Source organism: Barbus barbus (genome assembly GCF_936440315.1).
Source record: "Barbus barbus genome assembly, chromosome: 22".
Classification (NCBI taxonomy): domain Eukaryota; kingdom Metazoa; phylum Chordata; class Actinopteri; order Cypriniformes; family Cyprinidae; genus Barbus; species Barbus barbus.
The window spans coordinates 23036631-23058844 of NC_136750.1; the positions used below are offsets into that span (position 1 = coordinate 23036631).

The 22214-nt window shown below is 35.9% G+C and overlaps 1 protein-coding gene across 3 annotated transcripts in view; it reads right to left on the minus strand.

Moving 5' to 3' along the window:
- Positions 1-3204: 3204 nt before the first annotated feature.
- The window catches only part of LOC306888196 (cadherin-13-like), a 345271-nt gene continuing 326261 nt past the window's right edge, over positions 3205-22214 (minus strand). Inside the window, exons 12-14 of one of the 3 annotated variants that reach the window (XM_079446382.1) lie at positions 15166-15399; positions 13790-14008; positions 3205-4370 (exon numbers count right to left, since the gene is read on the minus strand). In XM_079446382.1, coding sequence (XP_079302508.1) covers positions 4363-4370; positions 13790-14008; positions 15166-15399 — 461 coding nt within the window. In that variant the 3' untranslated portion in view covers positions 3205-4362. Of the gene's footprint in view, positions 4371-11950; positions 12502-13594; positions 14009-15165; positions 15400-22214 lie in introns of those variants that run through there. The other 2 variants (XM_079446381.1, XM_079446380.1) reach the window with 2 other exon arrangements.

Here is a 22214-nt window from a genome sequence, read left to right on the forward strand (position 1 = left end):
ATATATAGACACATTTATATTTTTAAAAATATTGAAAAATGTCATTGCATTACATGCAAACTAAGTGTCATCTGCAAACAAATAATGCCAGACCTTTTTTCAGAACTAACTTCACTTTTCTGAGCCATTTGTGCAATGATTCCAATAAAATATTCTATTTATAAAGTGTACTTGTGCTATATATTTCTTTAAAATAAATGCCACTTGGTTTGATATTTTGCTTTGTAATGCAATGACATTCCGATATTTTAATACCGTTTTAATTTAGATAATAAAAAGTAATGGCTTAAGTGTCCAAATATTTTTTGAGAGCACTGAACATTTATATGGATTAAACTGTAAATTAATGAACTGCTGGACCAGCTTTGCATTTTTAATTTAAATTACTTCACAAGACTGGAGTTGTGTGGACTACTTTTGGATTATTGTGATGTGTTTAAAGCTGTTTGAACTCTTAATGGAACCAATTCACTATTCCTTTAATAGGGGTCCAAAATAACACTGGACCTGGACTGGTTCTTCAAAATATCTCTTCATTTTTAGGAAACTGTCCCTTTAAGGACAATGCAATTGGTCACTTAAATTTTAAATATTTTGTGACCATTAGAAGTATCAATGTAGTAGGTCAGGAGGTGAATGACTGACACTGATAGGGTTTTCTTTTCTGCCATTTTAAAGCAAGAACACTCTCAGAGGATTTAGAAGTCATCGAAATTTGTGGAGACAAATCCCTCATGTCACCTGTGAGAGAGGGATAGGAGATGAAAGCTGCTTCTATCCTACAAATAAATGGAGTAAGTGTAGAATAAATGGAGATCGTGACAGCCACCAAACCTGCCTGACAGAGACTCAGCATATGCCTTTACTCGCCAGTTTGAGACATATTTGACTGAAATTAATACAATATGATGTTAAAACAGGTCAAACGTTCAAAGTTTCAATAATAATCAAGAGTGTAATACAAACTCAAAGTGCGACCATTTGAACATGCTCTCCATAAAAATGACTTGAATAGGGTTGAATGGTTTAAAGGGGTCATGAACTTAGAAACCAAAATTCCCTTGATCTTTTGACATATAAGAGGTCATTGTACTATAAAAACGTTTCAGAACTCAAAACTTCTTTGTTAGTCTAAAAACAGCTTATATTGAACGCAGTCTGCCAAAACGACAGCTTGTGGAATGTTTTATTCTATGATGTAATAGAGTGTATAAGCACCGCCTCCACAGAAGACAATCAACGCCTGCTTCTACATCACTGCCCGTTTAGCCCCGCCCTGGGGCAGTCGTGGCCTAATAGATAGAGAGTTGGACTTGTAACCCGAAGGTCGTGGGTTCGAGTCTCAGGTCCGGCAGGGATTGTAGGTGGGGGAAGGGAATAACCAACATTTCATTTTTACCGCGGATTGGTTTACAAACAAGGCACAATTCTACGCGGAAGTTTCAAAAAGATTGAAACTAAAGATGATGCTGTGCCGACTATATTAGATCCGACAGTAAATGCCGCAACACAAGTGTGAGTAACTGTTTTTATTACGTGGCCTATTTAAACATCCCATTCTGATGAGGGTATTAAAACAGGACTAAAAATAGCTTACTTCTAAATTATGATGTTTTTTTTTTCTTGATAGAATTGTAAATGGACCTCAGAGAACAGTACAAAATTAAAAACAAAGGCAGTTCATGAACCCTTTAAAGAAGACAATCAACATAATTTATGGATATTTCTTTTGTGTTAGAGACAGCATGCTAGCATACAGATGGCCTAAAAACTAACAGACATTGACTAAAAGACACAAAACCTCATTCTTGATTTCATGGCGTCTTTAACTTTTCCCTTCAATCAAGCTAGAGGCTAATCTTGGAAATAGTAATCATAATTCTATCGACTTCATCGAGGCCATGAACACCTGTGCACACTTATCGACCCAAACACATGTTCCAGTTACACGTCATTACCCAGATCCAAATGGCAAAGCACGATCATTTATTGATTTCTACTCATTCAGCAAGGTTTTACACGTTTGTGCTTTCACAAAGAGTAATTGTTATGACAAAAAGGCGGTGACTTAATATAACAAACTTCTGCCAGAACGGTGGCTCTAGTATTTATAGTGAGTGATTAAGAGTTATTGTGGGCCAAAAACAGAGTATGAAATCAAAATGAGACTCATTCAGTCGAGTGAGGAGGTGGGGGGTGATTACATTGCTGGCTCGCCATTATTCTTTTATATTGTAGTCACAATGATAAAAAAAGTACAATCAAAGTACAAAAAAGTACAAACCTCACTAGTTCCCTATTCTTTTCTCAAAGTTTAAGCATCACTTTTCAAACTTGCAGGGTTTCACGGGTTCATTTTCAGATTATTTATACCGAAGGAGTCAGTTTGTTAGACTGTACTCTGGCATCTCCAGGGAAATGTTAATGGTGGTTTATCAGCTAATTATTTCAGTTAATCAAATTGGCGAGAAATTATCATGATGATATTTGTTCTAAGCGATGATGACTCGAGACGGTCAGAGTCTTTTTTTTTTTTTTACTTCAAAATTAATGCAAAAGCTAGTTAAATGCCTGAGCTAGTTCATTAAACCACAATTAATATGCAAGTGTACCTTGACCTTCAAACCAAGACATTTCCATTTTTTAACAGCTACATTGGACAAGTAGGACAAGTATTTATTTTTAGACCTTTCTAACAATATTATTTAGGTGAGCTTAATAAAATATTGCTGATGGTACAATATAAACTTTACAATATAAAGATGGTACAAAGATACACATGAGTTTATGCTATAAATTCAATTTTATATATAGATTGTAGAATTTTATATTATGCAACTGCACTTGTATATGAATTACCCAATATTTTATTTAAAGCTGTATTATACAATATATAAATAAAGGATTTTTTATAAAAAAATAAAAATAAAAATAAAAAGTACAGCATAAAATCAGAAATCCAGTATCCATCTTTTCATATGTTCGTAATAATAATAATGACCAAGGCTTTTTAACCGGTTGTTGTGAGCACTTTAGTTTGCTATATCCGTAAAATAACAATATTCTTATGTGCACAAGTTGGATTATTTATTATATCAGCCATGTCCCCTATGGAATGTAATTATTTCATGATATTTCTCCATCACTGAATCTGGTTCTTCTTCCTTTGGTCAGCAGACAAGCTTAAAACAAACAAGCAAAGTTAAAGTGGTGGGAAGTACAGTAACAGCTTTATTAAATTAGTGCAAAAGACAGACAAAACTCATTCACCACATCATCTTTTTCTTTGCATTTTCAGAACTTACGGGGTCTTTCACACAAACCCACACACACATTTTGTTTTGTTTTTTGTCTGTTATCTTTTTCTGTCTCTCTTTTTTGTTGTCTTCTTCTCACAAGCGCAAAAAAGGAAAAAAAGTACCACTGAATCAACAGCCTTCCCTGGCCTCTTTGACTTTGACCCAAGGGGAGAGGGAGAAAAATAAAATAAACGACATACTATCAGAAACAAGAATCACAAGACAGATTTGCCCTCTGTCTGCAAATCACTCTCCAGACTCAAGAACCGCACTCTAAACAAGAGCTCGTACATGAAAAAAAGAGGAAAAAAACATCAATGGCATTAGAAATAGTCCCTAAAATTTAGCAAAATCATACAATTGTTTTTTGTTTTTTTTTCTCGTGAGGGGTCATTAAAGATTAAGCGATCAAAGAACATAAGTTAATTAATATATTTGTACATTGGTAAAAAATAAAATATATATAGTGTACATTTCCCCCCACCATTTCACACATTACTATAAAGATATATTGTGTTCCACTCCATAACAACTAATGCAATTGAACCAAAAACAAAAATAAAAAGACACAAGAGATGCTTTTTTTAGACTCTGAAGGCTTCTGGCTACCACCCTGCCCTAAGAAAACACAACCACTGCAGACTAAAGAGGCCTTGTGTCCTTCCCTTACATTAGTAAACAAGATCAAATACAGTAATCTTTAACCAGAGGAAACTAAAGTACATCGAAATGTCCAATCACTTTGCCTCCATCCAATATATCTTTGTCCAGTGAGAGAGAGAGAGAGTTAGAGCATTGAGGCGGTGCCGTCCGTGATGTATTCCAGAGGTATGAGAAGACAGGAAGTGCAGGGAGAAGACAGAGGGAGAGTTCCTTGTGAAAAGGTGGAGGTGCACCGGATGGGGATAGAGAGAGACGATGGCGAAAAGGAGGAGAGCAAAAATGAAGGGTGCAAAGTATCTTTTGGGGGTGAGGTCTTCTCTCTCTGCCTGGTTTGCGTGTGGAGAAGAGAAAAAGGTTTTCTTCAGTGTTGCAAAAGGACTACAGAAAAAATCAGCGGAATTTACAAGCCTGAGAAAGAGAAAAGAGAAAAGAAAACAGTGATTAAACACCATTTGAAAGTTTAACAGAACAGCTGTGGTGGCAATAAACTCAATTTCCCTTAGCAGGTTTGAAATTTTTAAAGCAACATGAGATATTTGCTGTAATGTTTATGCAATGACTGTATATAAATAAAGAACAACCACAAAAAGCATTGGATTAATAAATTAAACTAATTAGGAACAAAATGCCACTTTCGTTGAAGGTCCAGGAACCCTTACAGCCTTTTATTTTTTGTCTTTGCTTTCCTTCCTTACTCCACTCCATCATTGTAAAATGTGATTAAAATGTAACTTTGAAAAATGCAAGGTCTAATTTCGCAAGACTTGAGCGAAATGAATTGGCCTGCGGATCTCAGATATTCAACAGCGATCGAACCGTGCCAGATCCGATGCGAGGGAATATTAAATGTGGAGGGTGGAGGGGGCTGGACTATTGATTTTTTTTTTCTTTGCTGCTTGTTGTTTCTTTCTACTAGATACATTTGTACAGCTTGGTCCTAAATGGCAGTGGAAGGAAAATTAGACTTGAACGGCACTTAAGAGCACGGCCGAGATTGCTCCGTTCCACAAATGCCTTTTGCAAATTATAATGAGACTCCAGTCCCGTTTGTTCATGTGTCGAGGGCCGAAACGCATCCAGGTAATACTTTTTCGCTTAAGCAGACGAGTGTGAGTCTGAAACATCAAAATATACAAAATCAATTCACCTCGCTGCTTTCACATGCAATAAAGTCTAGTGAGGAGTGGATAAAAATCCTCACTACTCTCATCTCTGCACACACACACACTCTTTGCTAAATCTTCCTAAAGGGGAAAACACAAGTAAGCGTGCAGGGAATGCAGGCAGCAAGACGAAAGTGTGTTTGATCTAATTACAATCAGCCTGATTGGAGGAAAGTGGTTGTGGCAGCAGTCAGCTGCAGTTGAAACAAGGCACAATAACATGTGAACCCTGCAGGGCTTTGGTCAGAAAGAAATACACTCCTCTGTTTCTCCCCCCTTACACAAGCCTCATCATTCACTTTCTCAATTTGTCTTCCATCAGCCAAGAAGTAAAGCTATTCATGATGGGTTTCAAGTTTACAGCCAAGAGTCTGATGTTTCCAATTGTAGCAAGATAGATTTAAAAGACTGGAACAATAATTTATAATTACACTAATAGTTTAACTATGATTAAAATAATAAATTTTCTTATCCTCATAATTTTTTCAAATCTGTATAACTTTTGTTCTACTTTGAAAAACAAAAGAACAGATTTTAAAATAGTCTAACTTTTTTTTTGTCACAGGGGTTTGACTTTTATTGTAAACTCTCTTGATGGCATCTTTGATTCAATAAAGAACCTTTAACATTCATAAAACCTTTCGGTTGCACAAAAGGTCCTTTATAGTGGAAAAAAATCTTCAAGGTTCAAATCAAGAAAAAAAGTGTTTCTTTTAAGAACTGTTCACTGAAAGGTTTTTTGGGGAACCCAAAATGGGTTTTGCTCCACACAAAAATGTAATATATATATATATATTGTTCCACAGAAAAAACTTAGTCAAACAGGTTTGGGATGACATGAGGGTTAGGAAATAATAATAACAGTTAAATAACAATAGATAATAGTAATAAAAGAATAGTAACAATCATTTTTGAGAAATCTATCCCTTTAAAAAAATGAAGCACGTTTTTACTCTATTAATCTTTCAAGATTCATCTAAAATAATTTTAGATGAATTTTAATTTTAGAAGAATAATGTTCATGTCGAGTTACTTTAAAGTTCAATACTTAAGGTTAAAGGCTCTGAAAACCTCTACCCTTGTGTATTAGAAACAGAAATTGTAATTTAGCAAGTGGCATTAAATATTCCTTTCACGCTTAAAAATTCATAAACACGAAGAGGTTACGCTTTATCTGCCAGGTGCACTGCGGATGGCACGTCAAAACAAGTGGCTTGAAGAGCCAGCAAACGGGTCGATGCTGTGGAAATTTTTCTTCCCCTCGAGACAGGCCACATCAGTACCCAGAGTGGATTAAAGAGTAAAAGCGCCCATCTTGGCAGAAAAGGGGATTTAAACTTCAGTGGGTCCAGACTCAGGCTTATTTCCCTGTTTGTGGATTAATTATATTTTACCCCTGTTGGGCATCTTTCATCAGATTAAAACACGGTTATAGAGGTCTGTTGAGTATATCACCACTCTTCATTTGACCAGAAATATCATGTTAGGAGCACATTCCAAATTGCCGTCTCATATGTAATTTTCAATTACAGCATTTATGAATTAAGCTATGACTGACATTTCATTTTCATGTGCTCACAGGCTGGATACCTCACTGTTTACTAACCATGGATAATTTAAACGTAAAAATAAAAAGATAGATGCTATTTAAACTAAATTGTGGTAGAAAATGTTTACCTACCAAATACAATCATGGTTAAGGTATATGTATACTGCAAACAGTAATAGATGCTAAACACACAAAGTGTAATTATCAGGATTATGTCATTTGTACAAAAGTAAAATGGTGGGCAAAGTTAAAAAGTACAATGCATTTAAGATATTCTAAGAGTGAAAATAAGTTTGCCACTCATCCAAATTGCAACAGGGCAACAGTCTAATAGAGAATCAGCAATCTCTAACAAAAAAGACACGTTTTCACACTTCATGACTACAATTTAAAATAACTGCTTTCTATTTTAATATTTTAAAATGTACTTATTTTTCCTGTTATGGTAAAGCTGAATTTTAAGTAGCCATCACTCCAGTTTTTTCAGAAATCATTCTAATATGCTGATTTGCTACTCAAGAAACTTGTCTAATTATCAATAAAACAGTGACACAGGATTTTACTGATGAACAGAAGGTTCAAAAGAACAGAATCGTTTGAAACAGAAATCTTTGGTAACATTAGAAATGAATTTACTGTCACTTTTGATCAACTTAATGTGTCCTTGCCAAATAAAAATGCCAATTTCATTCATAAAAAAGAAAGTAAAATATGTAGTTTGCAAGCAGTCCTACAGGGGGCAGTATGGTCATCTTGGCATTGTTTGACCCTTCCTCTGTTCAACATGTGCTCTTAACACTCTCCTCTATGATCTGATCTTAAGCTCAATTGTTACATCAAAGCATATTTTGTCAGTGGAAAAGATAATTTGGTTTTCTCTCGACATTTGTATCAGAATCCAGCCTCATCTTGTGTTGAAAATTATGTGTTTTTGTCCCTCTCAACCATTAACATCGCCAGTGTAATCAGACACACAATTCAATGGCGCCATGTTTTCGGAGGACAAACAAAATCAATGGACTCAAAGGGCAAATCAGCACAGAAGGTGATGTTTGGCAAACTGTCATCAGAAACAGTAACAATGGCTCTCATGGGACCGAAGACGTCAAGACTAATGAGTATTTGAGAGATGGTGCCAGTCGTGCCGCCCATGTTCTGCCGTGGCACACGCAGGTATCTGGGACTGGGACTTAGGAAATATGGAGGACCTGTTTGTGTTCTCCCAAAAGCTTCCATACATTATTAAAGAGGCCACAAATGCAAGTTCTCTGGACTCCTTTATTCTTGAGAATGGAGAAAGAACAGAGTATGGATTTTAGTCTGTCCGTGGAGCAAAAGGTTAGCAACATGGAAGCTAAAAATACACATCCACGACAAGTGCTCGAGAAACAGTATCTCTTCTGCGGCTCGGTGCGCTTTCAACTCTTTTTTTTTGTAAGAGCAAGATACTGTACGACATTCGCGTTACATGATTTGGCTGATTTTTACATAGAGAGGATGACAGCGCACTGCATTAAAAGAAATGACCATTCATGTTTTCATAACTGCTGGCCAAATTCAAAAACGAAACTAAAATTAAAACATCTTTGAGAGCAAGGGGGCCCCCTTGGTGTATTCTGCGTATAGGGAGGATCGGCTCTGCCACCGACACACATTTACACTCACTTTACAGTGAAATCAAAACTGAGGATGATTCTTCTTTTTATCGATTTTCAGCAATTTAAGGCCTTTCACACCAAATGCGAAACAAATCACAGATGAATAAATCAGCTAAAACCTTAACACATATTTCATTAAAACATAATTCCATTACATTTAAGAAAATTAAGAACCTTAAGATTACAGTTTGAAAATCTAACCAACACTGGCATTGCAGTATTCGCATTAAAAAATGATGATTGGCCATTATTCGATATTGATTTTCTCAAGTAAAAAAAAAAAAAAATGATGATAACACTTTAAAGACAGACATATTGTGAGCAACAAGGCTGGTAATCATTTGTATATGGTTTTTGTTGAAGCCATCAGTCCACCTTATTTTAACATTCTTAAAAAAATTGTTCTTATCAGTGGAATTCTTGGTAAAAACCACATTACCAATGATTCTGCCAAGAATCCAAACATGCAAATCACACCAAAAGAAGACTTTAGTGTCTGCCCGCTCTCATGAAGCACTGCGTATCAGTAAATCTGACAATCAATCTCCCTATGCTCTCAAGCTACTAAAATATTTACATATAGTGTAAATCAATGACAATATGTTGCTTATATTTACATAATTAACAACTAATAAATCAACAGCTTTTTTCATCATTTTTCTTTTGATTATGGCATCTACAATGCGTCATGGGATTGTAATTCTTGCAATTATTTAGAATTTCAGGCCTTCTTCAGTCTGAGTCTTTTCTCTTTAAGTAATTAAAAAACTCATTAAAGCTGCTAAGTACTTTTTTGGTTCAAATTAAAGTTGCTAATGCTGTGATTGTTAGATAAGTTAGGATAAGTTACTTGTTACTTGTTGCAGATCAGTTAGGTTCATGGATTATAATAAAGATAATTTTCTTATTTAAAAATAAATACAATTAATCAAATAAATTACATCCGTAAGCAAGGCCACTAAAAAAAGAGGGTGGGCACTGTTAAACTCTATATTATAATCTCTCTCACACACACTCTCTCTCTTTCTATAGCTATTGGATTTGGATTTTCCTAAAACATTAACACCAGTCTTGTATTTCCTCAGGAAACATAAGTTACAGAGAGATACACGAAACACACTTGGGACCAAACAACCATGAAGAAGTTAAAGAGTTTGTGTTTTCAACCTTGGGGTCCATGAAGGCAAGCAAAGGAGGTCAGGAGACAAAAAAACATATATAGCTAGCAATATCAAGAGGGTAGTTGACATTAACATATCAATGTGTAAAAAAAAAAAAAAAAAATCAGATCAGTTTTTAAATCTTTTTTTAATCTTCGAGACAGCTGGTTAAAATGTATATAATTTATAATTATTTATATAGAATACCTTTGCTAGCTATTTTTTAAGGCCCAGTTCACTGAAGACTTCCAAACTTTTGTGTTTCACAGAAGAAAGAAAATCATTACAAATTTCAATCAATTATCATTTTTGGATAAACCATCTCTTTAAATGGTCCTGTGTGACAGATACATTTTGAAACTGTATGCATAATAATCATGAAAAAAAGCAGGTGCAGGTGTAACATCAGGCCTCAGAGATATGTCACACTGCAAGACATCATCAACTTATCAAGTATTTAATGTCAACTACCCATAAGAAAATGAACTACATGACAGTAACGCATCTGTGTGTGCGTGAATGTGTGTCTCCTGTAGAGGAGACAGATTAAGTGAATTCTGTCAAATCTTTTGGCCATTTCTCTCTTGCAGCGCTCCATCACTGAGCTTCTGGGCTTATCTGCTTGTTCGCAGCACTCTCTCTCAGCAGGGGTCAGGGTTCATTAAGGTGATAAGGAAATTGAAGTCAGACACTCTCTCCCTCCCACTCGATCAGTGTGTGACATAGCGGCGCGTCTCGTGTGTCTTCCTGCACAACGGTGAAACACATTCCTTACAGGAGTCATTAGTGCACATGTAGTGCAGCTCTGAGACCAGCATGCACCAGCTCTGTGTCATGTCACATGAGAAATAAACACGTGCACACACTTTTAGACTGCCTGTTACAATGAATCACTGCCTGAATGAGGAAAACACACACACACACACACACACATATACAGTAATTTACAATGGGTTTTAAGCATAATGAGACCACTAGTGAAAATGCTTCAATTTTGCATTCTTCCTCATTTAATAAAAAAATTAATTCAATAATTACATGATCACAACTGAAAAGTTAAAGAGATATGAATTTAAAATGTTTTAGTATTGATTTGTAGTCCTTTTGCTTTAATAAAAGCAGTAATCGGACTGAATGAACTTCAGAAGTAAAACCTAATGATCATGATTTGAGATGATCCAAAGAAAATCTTGTGCTTAGACGGGAAGAAAATATGGCCATTTGAAAAAAGTTCAGATGATCAATATCACAAATTTACCTATTTGATTCGTGATCTAAAAACAGCAAAGAATCATAAAAAAAATTCTCATTCGTCTTACATTATAATTTCTATTTTTTTTAAAGTTAACGAATAAATAGACATATCCCTTACTTTCAATATGGTCTCAGACTTTTGGGTCAAACTGTATGTTAAAATCAGAATATTTAATTATAAATCCTGAATATTAATTAATATCAAAGGTTCGCCCCAAAATTACAATTTGCTAAAAAATGAACTCACCATTATTTCCAGACTCTAAGAAATTCAGTATTACTTCACTTGAATGGGTGCCATCAGAATAATAAACAAATTCATAATTTTATTGTATTTTATTTATTTATTTTTTGACCTTCAACTTTGAAACTGTTGGACTGTTCTAAACAAATACAGTATGTCGGTGGATTTTGATGTGAGAGGACAACAGGAGGAACGTTTTCACTGGAGGAAGTGCTATTAGATTATGGGCTCAACCAGAAGCAACGGTTAAAAGTTAATTAGGGATTTGTTTATTACAAACATAGCTTTTTCACTTCACAAGACAATAATTGATGGACTGGAGTCGTATGGATCCCTTGTGGATTATTGTGATGCTTTTATCAGCTCTTTCTCTCATTCTGACGGCACCCATTTACTGCATAGCACCCATTGGTGAGCAAGTAATTCAATGTACTGTAAATCTGTTCCAATGAAGAAACAAACTCATCTTGGATGCCCTGAGGAATACTTTTTCAGCAAATTGTCAATTTTGGTTGAACAAACAAACAAATGTTTAGGGGCTTACAAACTCAAATATGAACACATCATTGAGAAATTATATTAACAGCTCTGAGATTATATCTCAACTATTGTGTGCTAGAATTGTGCCAGAAGCTGTATTTTTTTCACCAGAAATCCCACTTCGGATAAACCAGCATGGCATATTACAGTACATGTCAATGTCTGCCAGGGCAGTAGCAAATAATCCCATCATTTCAGCCTATTAACATTCACAGATTCAGCATTCACACCAACACAATGATTGCTACCAGAGCTGCTGGGAGAAAGAGAAATTAATGCCTAAAACTGTAAAATGAAGCCATACGATGATATGAAACATACACTGCAAAAAAGGGCAAAAAGATGCAGAAAAATGCTAAGGCAGGGATTCACTAAGAGAGAAGGAAGCTTTAATTTCATTTTTAATTTAATTGTTGTTTTAGACTGTTTGTGTACTTTATTTCTGGAAATATGCCTGATTATAATGCTTTTCCATTATATGATCAGTTATTCTCCACATAATAAGTCTATAATAAGCCTGATTTGTATAGAAGCAATATTTTTGCACATTTATTACCTGATACGAAATTAGTTAAATAAGTTGCCGCTTCAGTTTTGATGTACAGTTTGAGAAAATGGAGCAATTTTAGTGAGTTTGAAGCATATGAAACCAAAATTGAGGCAAAAATATGGGTATCTGAATGATGATATATGCAGAGAGATAACAAACAGGAAAGTGATTGGAGGAGAGAAACTCTGGAGAAGATCTGCCACCATATTTCATGCAGATCTGGAGACATTGGCTTCACAGTGCCACAAATCACAGATGGATCCGACTCTTATCCAAACCGGGCCTTGGGCGAGGAACCCAGCTATAGAAAACCTCAGAGTGGAACATCCCTTCTGAACAGTGAGAGTGAAAAACTCAGATTTATTTTTCCTCTGTTTTCCATTTTAGAATGGGCGTATAGAGTTCCATTATGTTCCAGCCCCTATAAAGGAGTGAATTATTAATGTTATTGCCGGGAGAAAGAGTCGCCAGGGGGCCGTGTGCAGGTTTAGATGGGAGATTAACTGTGGGACAAACATATAATATACTTTGACACACACACACACACACACACACACACACACACACACACACACACACACACACACACACACACTGAGAAGCCTAAGACCTGCTGTAAAGCAACCTTTAATCAGTGCATATTACTTTAAACGCTTCTATGTGTCTCTAGCGGCTGCACTAGTGGCCCTACACATGCTGTAAATCTAGCCTGATATGGATCAACTCTGAATTCAGTTCCAGGCTTTACCACAGTAAACAGATACAGGGTCACGGCAGACATTAAGGGAAGAGGAGCCAATTTCCTGTCAAACTGTACAGCAAAGCATACAGGGTGTTCATCATCAGCATTGACATTGAGCTTAAGTACCAACATGTGAAAGCTGGAGAATTTCCAAAACTAAAGGTCAAAGGTACACAGCTAAAAATATATATTTGTAATCAATATCCTTGTTTAGTTTTACAGTAAACAATAACTAAACATCAACATATACTACACTCACACACACAGTTATAAATCTTGAATACTATAGTTATAATTGTGAATATATAAATGTAAATATAATGTAAATATAAAGAATAAGGTCCGAATAACCCTGAATATTAAGTTATCAGTGTAAATATATATATATAAATCCAAATATATAGTAATAGTCATAATCACACATACACACACACACACACACACACATATATCATGTATTAATACATTTAAATATAAAATATATACATATACAATATGTATATAAAATAATACATTTGAATATACAATACAATGTGTCTTAAAGATGTGGTACATAAACAAACTAAATGAATGGCAGCCTGAACTGGACTCTAGCAATACCTGAATCCAAGTAGGTTTAAACTACTTTAAATTCCCAGAGAGTCCTGCAAAAGGTCCATTTAGATGTGCCGATGATGCACAGAATGGACAAGGTTCAAAATTCAGGGATTAAGAGAGTTAGTTCAATAATAAACTCTGCAGAGTTCTGACTTTCCTTTTATTTTTATTTTTTGCTGTTGGGCAGAATCGTGGCTCTGGAACACTTGCAATATTTATTTGCACTTTATTAGACACCATGAAATATGCAGCATCTATCAAACTTTAAAACTCTACATTTAAGCAAATCACCTGGAATTTCCAGCATTCTGATAAGAGGGGTCAGGCATGCATGTGAGTGTCGTAGAGGGTGGAATGAAAGGATACTTACAGAGGATGGAGAGCAGAACCAAGCCGAGCAATAGCAAGAGGTTTGTTTGGATGGAGCCGGCACGGCTGCAGTCCATTCTGTTCTTCTTACAGGTGCACACTTGAACTTTCAGTTCTGTGTTGTTGGATATTGGAGGCACGCCAGAGTCGGTCAGAACCAGCGGTAGGTTGTAGTTAGCCTTTTTCAGACTGTGCAGCAACATGATCTGGGAGTGAGTGTCTGAAAACCATCAGAAAAAAACTTAATGTAGCATTCTGGTTGCTTTACATGTCAGTCAGAGAGTATCTTCAACTCTACACAGTACTATAAACCACTCAACCTGAAATCACCTCACCAGTCCTCTGTTATTTTGTCTCTCTCTCAGTATCACAGCATCTGATTCTCTTTTCAAACAGCTGACAGAAGTCTGGAGATTCACATGCCTTTCTATATTTGAGTGTGTGTTCTCAGGAGAGATGGGTAAGTGAGTGTCTGCTAAGATAAACCTCAAATACACTCAGCTATTCGGTCAGCGTGATATCTAATGATGCACACACTGTCTGGGACAACAGACCGATCCTCTTGCTCTCAGCAGCATGTGACCCATCTGACCCTGGTGAAAACGCTAGAATTTTCATGTCCATGCTCGGTAGGTGCTGGTATAGCCGGTAGACTTCACTTATAAAAATAAAGGCCAATAAAGAACATATGGTTCAATTAAGAACTTTGAACATATGGAAACTTTTCATTGCACAAAAGTTTCTTCATAGTGGAAAAAGGTTTTTAAATGTTAATTACAGTAAGAAAAAAAAGAAAAAAAGAAAAGAAAAAACAAGGTTCTTTTAAGTGACCACTGGAACAGGGTTGCCAGGTCTATGAAACAAAACCAGCCCAACTGCTAACAAAAGTAGCTCAAAATTTGCCCAATCACATTTTTTTTTGTCTCCTTCACTGAAACAATGCTTTAACCTATGGGGAAAATTAAATAAATATAGTGGCAAAAGTGTAAAAGTAGTCAAATTCCGCAGGTAAACCACCAACTTGGCAACACTGCATTGAAAGGTTCTTTGGGGGACTCAAAATTGCTATTCCGTGGAATCAATTTTCATGATTGATTGTCATTACAGTTAATGACCAATTAAATGCGCACAATGCTTGCAGTTTAAGTAATTAATTTATAGAGAATTCTAATAATGAATTCTAATCACATTTTTACTAAATGCGCTTGTGCTGAAATTGATTAATCAACAATAAATCAATTAAGCTTAATTATATTAAGGTAAACTTTTCCTTTAGTGAAAACACCTTTTGTATTTCCTCAAACCGGCCAGAAATAGCCAGCATGTGTTTAACCGTGGGTCAGTGCCTTTTTCTGTCCCATCTGAGAATTAACTTACCATTGATCCTGGAGATTTTCCATGTTTTCTCCAGTCCTGGCTGTTTGCCAAGTTCAATCTTGAAAGGATCTGTATTAGGATGAATGTCCTTGTCTCGTCCCCCGATCACCACCACATTCATGTCTTTAGCGTCCTCGCACACGCGGGCCACGGAGGGGAAGATATAGGGAGCATTGTCGTTCTCGTCCTCCAGAGTGATTATCAGCGTACCCGTGCCTGAGGCGGGTGGACTTCCTAGTGAGACAAAAGGCAGAGTTAAAAAGAATAAAGTTGGGCAGGACCAGCAGTTTTAGAAGTTTTAGTATTACAGTACTTAGATATTTAGAATTTTATTATTTTGAATTTTTGTAATTTTGTTAAGTGCTATTGTCATTTTTAGTGTTTGTAGCATGCCTATTTAGTTGTAATATACTTTTATTTTAGTTTTAGCAATTAGTCCTTCAACTTTAAATTATTTTGTTTCAGTTCAGCATTTCTATTTTTTGTTTGTTATTAAGTTATTATAAATTAAGTAATTTTTTATTTTATTTTCAGAAATTTTAATTGTTTTAGTTAAAACAAATAAGTAAATAAATAAAAATAAATATGCATTTCTTTAAACTTTAATTTCACATTTACTTTTCTATTGTATACTGTAAAAAGGAAACAAGCTTCCATAAAGATCAGCAGAGAGTATTATGAAAGTAAATTGGTCAATTTTGATTTTCACAATCACATGAAAGTCCTTTGGCAGACTCTGGCTCTATAGGCCAAATCAATATAAGGATTGTGCTTAACACTCATCGGTGCACTCAAAGCACCAGCATCTCACACCGCCTGACTGTTACTGTAAAGCAAAGTGGGTTAAAGACTTCTTACAACCAGAGCCACAAGCGAAAAAAGGTCAGATTGGATGCATCAGAAACACAGACAACAGCAATCAATGTCTATACAGAAAGAAAAACAACAGCAAATCAAAACATTCAGTTTCTGACTTGGAGTAACGACAATTATCTCGCCTCATTTTGTATCAGATTGCACTTTATTGAATATTGCACAGAGAAAAAAATACATTATTCAAGGCTTATGAAATATTAGCAGTTATTGCAAGACTGCATAATTATAAACAGCCCTGGAGGTCAATCGCAATTAACATCCGATGACAGGATCAGTAATTACAGAATGATTTTGTCCTCGTACTGCCAGGAACGCTCAGGCCTCAAAGGGAAGAAGAAAAGGCACGGTGTCAAAACATTGGAGCAAGTAATGTCTCAGAAGTAAAAAAAAAATCAGGTTTGTTCCAATTGCATCTCTAAAATACCTCTGCAGAACAACGTTTAGAAGTAGAACAATGACGTCCTTGCCATGTTTTATTGATTTTCTGTTCAAAAAGATTGTCAAGTATGTAACAAGCCGTTTCACAATATGAAAAAGAATGCGTGTCCATGGACAAAAGCAAACTGTTTCGCCTAACACCATTAAAGCAGTAGACTTTATTCTTTATAGCTGCATGAGCCATGAGCGATAACAGCTATCTGATTTATAAATCATGAACTCTTAAAAAATTTAGATGTGGCTTGTGAGCGCATTAGTAAATACGTCCATTGCTTCACTTTCAACACCAAGGAGCAAACCTGCGACTGAAAGACGCCAAAGGTCAAGGCAAGCATTGCATAAATACAGCAGTTTTAGTATGGTAGTGACTGAATATAGATTTGGTTTCTGCTCATAACAACAGCTATTGATCGCTTTCTGACCTAAACAACAAGATCAGATAAAAATCCCAGAAGCATGCAGGGGCGACTCAAGAATATTCAAGGGGGATTTAGGGGAGCTCGGACACCTAGCAGAGCATGAGCTGATGTGATTCGGAGTAATATTTCAGTCCTTAAAGGAACAGTTCACCCAACATTTACTGAAGATATATTCACCCTCAGGCCATCCAAGATGTAGATGAGCCAGTTTCTTCATCGGAACAGATTTGGAGAAATTTTGCATTACATCACTTGCTCACCAATGGATCCTCTGCAGTGAATGGGTGCCGTCAGAATGAGTGTCCAAACAGCTGATAAAACATCCCATTAATCCACACGACTCCAGTCCATCAGTTAAATTGTGAAGTGAAAAGCAACCTAATTCTGGCCAAACTACCAGTCCATAATCCATAATAAAACTTCCAGTGAAAAACATTACATCCCCTGTTGTCCTCTCAAATCAAAATCAACAGACATATTTGTTTAGAACCATTTTGGGCCATTTCTGCTTGTAAACAGTATTTGATCTCTGCATATTTCTCTCCCAATTCAGCCAAGATGACTTTTTCCACTGGATAAAGCAATTTTGTGAATAGAGGACTCACATTTTAGATGTTGATTATTATTATCAGATGTTTAGACTCTAATTCTGACGGCACCCATTCACTGCATAGGATCCAATGGTGAGCAAGTGATGTAATGCTTAATTTCTCCAAATCTGTTCCAATGAAGAAACAAATTAATCTACATCTTGGATGGCCTGGGGGTAATAAAAATTTCAGCACGTTAATTTTTGAGTGAACAATTCCTTTAAGTGCAAGAGGAGAAGAGAAAGTTAAAGTCTTTCTTGTCAACTTTTTGTAAATAAACATGAAAATAGCCTCTGTTGTCAGTTGATCAGTAACTGTGAAGTATCTGGTAGCATGTTATTGTGTTATGTCACTGGAACGGAGAGTGTTCGGTTGAGAGATCACGTCTGTGATGAATATAGACACTAAAAAGGCCTTTGGACGTATTCATATTTAATGTACCACAGTGCTGCATACTCAAGTGAGGTCTATACATAAAAGCAAATGCAATAAAGCTTATATTAAGACATTACGTAAAAACACACTATAGTTTATATTAATATATTGTGTCTTTCAAATTTTTACTGATATCAGAAATGCATCTGAATCTAAATATAAGATGAAAAGCAAACACTTCCAACCTATCTGAAATGAGCAATATGCCAGCAGCAATATGAAACTTCATTATGAATTGTTTTGGTTTGGTGAAGACAAACATTCCACATATTGCCACTGACCTCCAAATATCTTTTGAAATGCATATTTTTTTCTCCCCAAAGACTATGAAAATATTTTAGCTTTGCACAAGGGAATTATTGTGCATATTGAGACTGTAAGTCTTTCTCTCTTCTATCATTATCATCACCACTCTGGTCCCCACAGGGAAGGGTGCGTAAGTGGAGCGTGGCTGGGACTTTCATGAGCTGCACTTGCCGTATCTCTCTTGCCTCTGATGTGCCTTGTCAGTGCCGTCAACATAAATCGACTAACACATCTGTCATTCAGGGGAACTGGGTGTCTAGGTGGTCCAGTATGTAACAATGCTGAAGACCACCTGACCCTCTGAGATACTACACTTCCTATAGTACAAACACACTTTAGTCCACCTCTTCTGTTTCTGGACATGGTCTCCTCGTGTCACTCTGTCTGTCTGTCTGTCTGTCTGTCTGTCTGTCTGTCTGTCTGTCTGTCTGTCTGTCTATCCATTCATGTATGCATGAATGATTGATAAAATATGTCTATTTATGTCTCTCTATTTTTTTTAATGCTTTAAAAGTTTATTGTTCTTTCCTTTAAATAAATGCTTGGTTTGACCTAGTGCAGTTACATTCATACATTTTTTTTAACGTAAGCATAACATTTATGAGTCTTTCATATATTTATATTTATTTTTATCAAATCAAAGCCTTGTCACATCAAATTCAACAATGTTTATTGTTATTATGTCCCTATAATAATAACAATAAGGAGTAACTACATAAGAACGAAAGAAAGAAAGATGCTACAAATAAAAAGTAAATGAATATTAAATAACTTGTCCAAGAACTTCATTACTCAGTACATGAACTCTTTATAATACAACTGCAAATACTATGTCTCCAACTGTACATTACATTTCCAGCAAATCAAAAATTAAGATAAACTCATACATCGCCTAAGCAAGCAAATCTCATCAGCCAGGCTTTATGAAGCTCTTCTGAGTGTACTGTGGGACTCAGAGAAGACATATATGCATGATGGAATGCAAATCCTCCCCATTTACACATGGCTGCTGTACGTGGTTAGAAAGCATTAAAGTTATTTATCTTCACTAAGAAAAAAACCCACATTCCCTCGCTCGATCGCTCCATAGTCTTTACCATCTTCATCAGCATCATCATCATAATTATCTTCGGCAGTGCTAAGAGCTCCCTCATCCTCTAACTCACATTGAAGGCCTATTAAACACGTTTAGATGCACCGTAAAGTGTTCTAGAAATGAGCAGCAGCACTTCATGTTGCAGTTTATCACTTAATCACTTTCATCTTAGAAACCAACGACCCCTGTAACATCAGTATTGATTAAGGTAAACGTGAACGGAAATATACAGCAGACTTCATGAATAGCTGAGGACACACCGCTTTGTTTAACAAGCAGCATTGACATAAAAGATATTCATGAGACACAGATAAGAAAGGGTTGTTTGCATAAATATGTCTATTACATATGCAGCATGTAATGGAGCTGGATGTTGCAGATGCGGTCTTCTTTCCCTTCCATAATGAGAGTGATTTATTTTCTCCTTTGTTATGGTGTGCTGATATATACAGGCTCACATCTTGTCTGACTTTGCTGAGATCCAATTCCCTCTTCTCTAAACTTCTTTCTAATGCATCACTAAACATTGGCGATATGGAAAGGATAGACAGTTTTTCAGCCTCGCAGCTGTTCGTGAGCAGATTTGCAATCAAATGCAAAACTGTCCTTTGTCTTTTCCCTCTGCATTAAAAAAAATATTTTTATTTTTTATGGCTGTGCGCACACTTCCTATTTCATGGCCAGCTAGGACACAGCTTGCACACTGTAAATATATTTTACATACTGCAAAAGTCTTAGGGGATGTACAAGAACAACCATATTTATTTATTTTCTCTTTGTGTAACTGTAGAAGTATTTTGGAAAAGTTTAGCAATATCTTATTTTTGCTACTTGTCAAAAGTTTATGATCCCACATTTTTAGCCTTATAAAAATATGAAAATCCAACCAAAAATATGAACAGTACCATTATAAAATCATAAAAAGTTTTTAAATGGTTAAATTTAAATACAAAATGTATGCATGCCCCACATTTGTAGTGTTATTTCTACCAAAGAAAATTATAAATGTCCCACATTTTGGGTGTTATTTCTACCAAAACAAACAATTTCCCCCCTCAATATGTATTACATTTTTAAATGAATGTGCTTGATTACCCAAGAGAAAACATAAGAGCTTGAGATGAAATATGAGACATGATGAGTGAAGAAAATGAAAAATCAAGGTAAATATCAAGTGAGCAGATTCATTTTATAGTGTGCCATTTACAATCATATTATTAAAAAAGTGTGAAACTATAATTACATTTTGCCTTAGCAAATTAATGAAGCCAGAAAAAAAGTTTTGAAAAGTAAGAAAAATGTTTAGAATACACAAAACAACTTGAAATAGGGTGGAAATGACACAATGGTGAAAATGTTTATAACAATGTCAGAATTCTACTGTGATGCCGGTATAAACGGTTGGACATTGTTAGTGGACAAATAAATAAAAAACTGTGAAAAACAGTGAACACATAGGGAAAATAAATAAATAAATCCTTGTAAAGCTAAAGTTTGTGTGACATGTCAAGAAATGATGCTGTTGGTTGCATTAATGATTTTGTGACAGCACAGGACTCTATCTTATCCCCCCAGACCCCAAAGACAGACCCTCGGTTCAGTGATTTTCTTTATTTTGGCACTGACCCAGTGGCCCATAGCGTCTGTTCCACCTGATGCTGCCCTGGAGGTCGGACCAACTGACTACAGCAGCTTGGGCTAATACCAAGTGTTTCTCTGTCTGTATCGCTCACTCTTACTGTCTTTTCACAGTCTCTCCAGAAACAAAATACATTTCCTATGACATATTCTATTTAAAATGAATAAATATTTTAAAAAGTAATAAAATAAAATAAAATACTACTACTAATAAAATAGATTTCTCTCTTTCTGCATTTTACTTTTGTTCTAGTTAGCTCAAGCTAATTTAGCTTATACTTGCCATTGTGTACTACAAACATTGTTGACTCTGATAAATTGCTTCTGCTGTTCTTCATTTGTTGCTTTAGATAAAAGCATCTGCTAAACGCCTAAAAGCAGTTCTATTATGTACAGAAATCAGAAAACTCTTAAATGTGTGTAAATAAATTCCAGTACTTTAGAAAAGTAAAAAATGGTGGTGGTGATGGCGCAGTGGATAAGACACATGCCTTTGGTGTGAGAGACCCGGGTTCGAATCCACTGTGAGACACCAATGTGTCCCTGAGCAAGACACTTAACCCCTAGTTGCTCCAGAGGCGTGCGACCTCTGACATATATAGCAATTGTAAGTCGCTTTGGATAAAAGCGTCAGCTAAATGAATAAATGTAAATGTAAAAAATCATCCATTTGCATTCATGCATTTAGTTGGACTTTTTATGTAAAGCATTCCAGCACTCAAAGTGTACATTTGATAATTTCCTGCATTCCCACAGACATTACAGACATTTCTACCCAACTGCAGTAGCAATCTGTATCAGGTGGACGCTCACTTGAGCTCTGCTTTCTCCCATTGGAAGTCATTGCATTTCAGTTAAACTCTGCTCAAATCTGTCGCATGGCCTACAGGCACTTTTGCACACTGCGTCTCAAATCACCAGCTCTCATTGAAAATGAATGATTTCCAGTACTTTCTGGCTACTCCATCTCTGCTCAAGCTTAAGGCAAGCGGCAAAAGTATAAGATAAAGACAAAGAAAGAATCCGTGGACTGATTCACTTTGTGACGATGATTATTAGAACTCTTGAACTATTAGAGAAATGGGCTAAATAGCTAACAATTCTTAGAAAACTCTTTAAAAAAAGAAACAATAAAGACAGAGTTGAGCTCAAGGATGTGAATGGGATGTAATCAGGAGGGTGTCTGAGTCAGATTGGAAGGCGCAGTGGGGATGTGGAGTGTGTGGTTGCTCACTGCAGTGGTCATGCCGT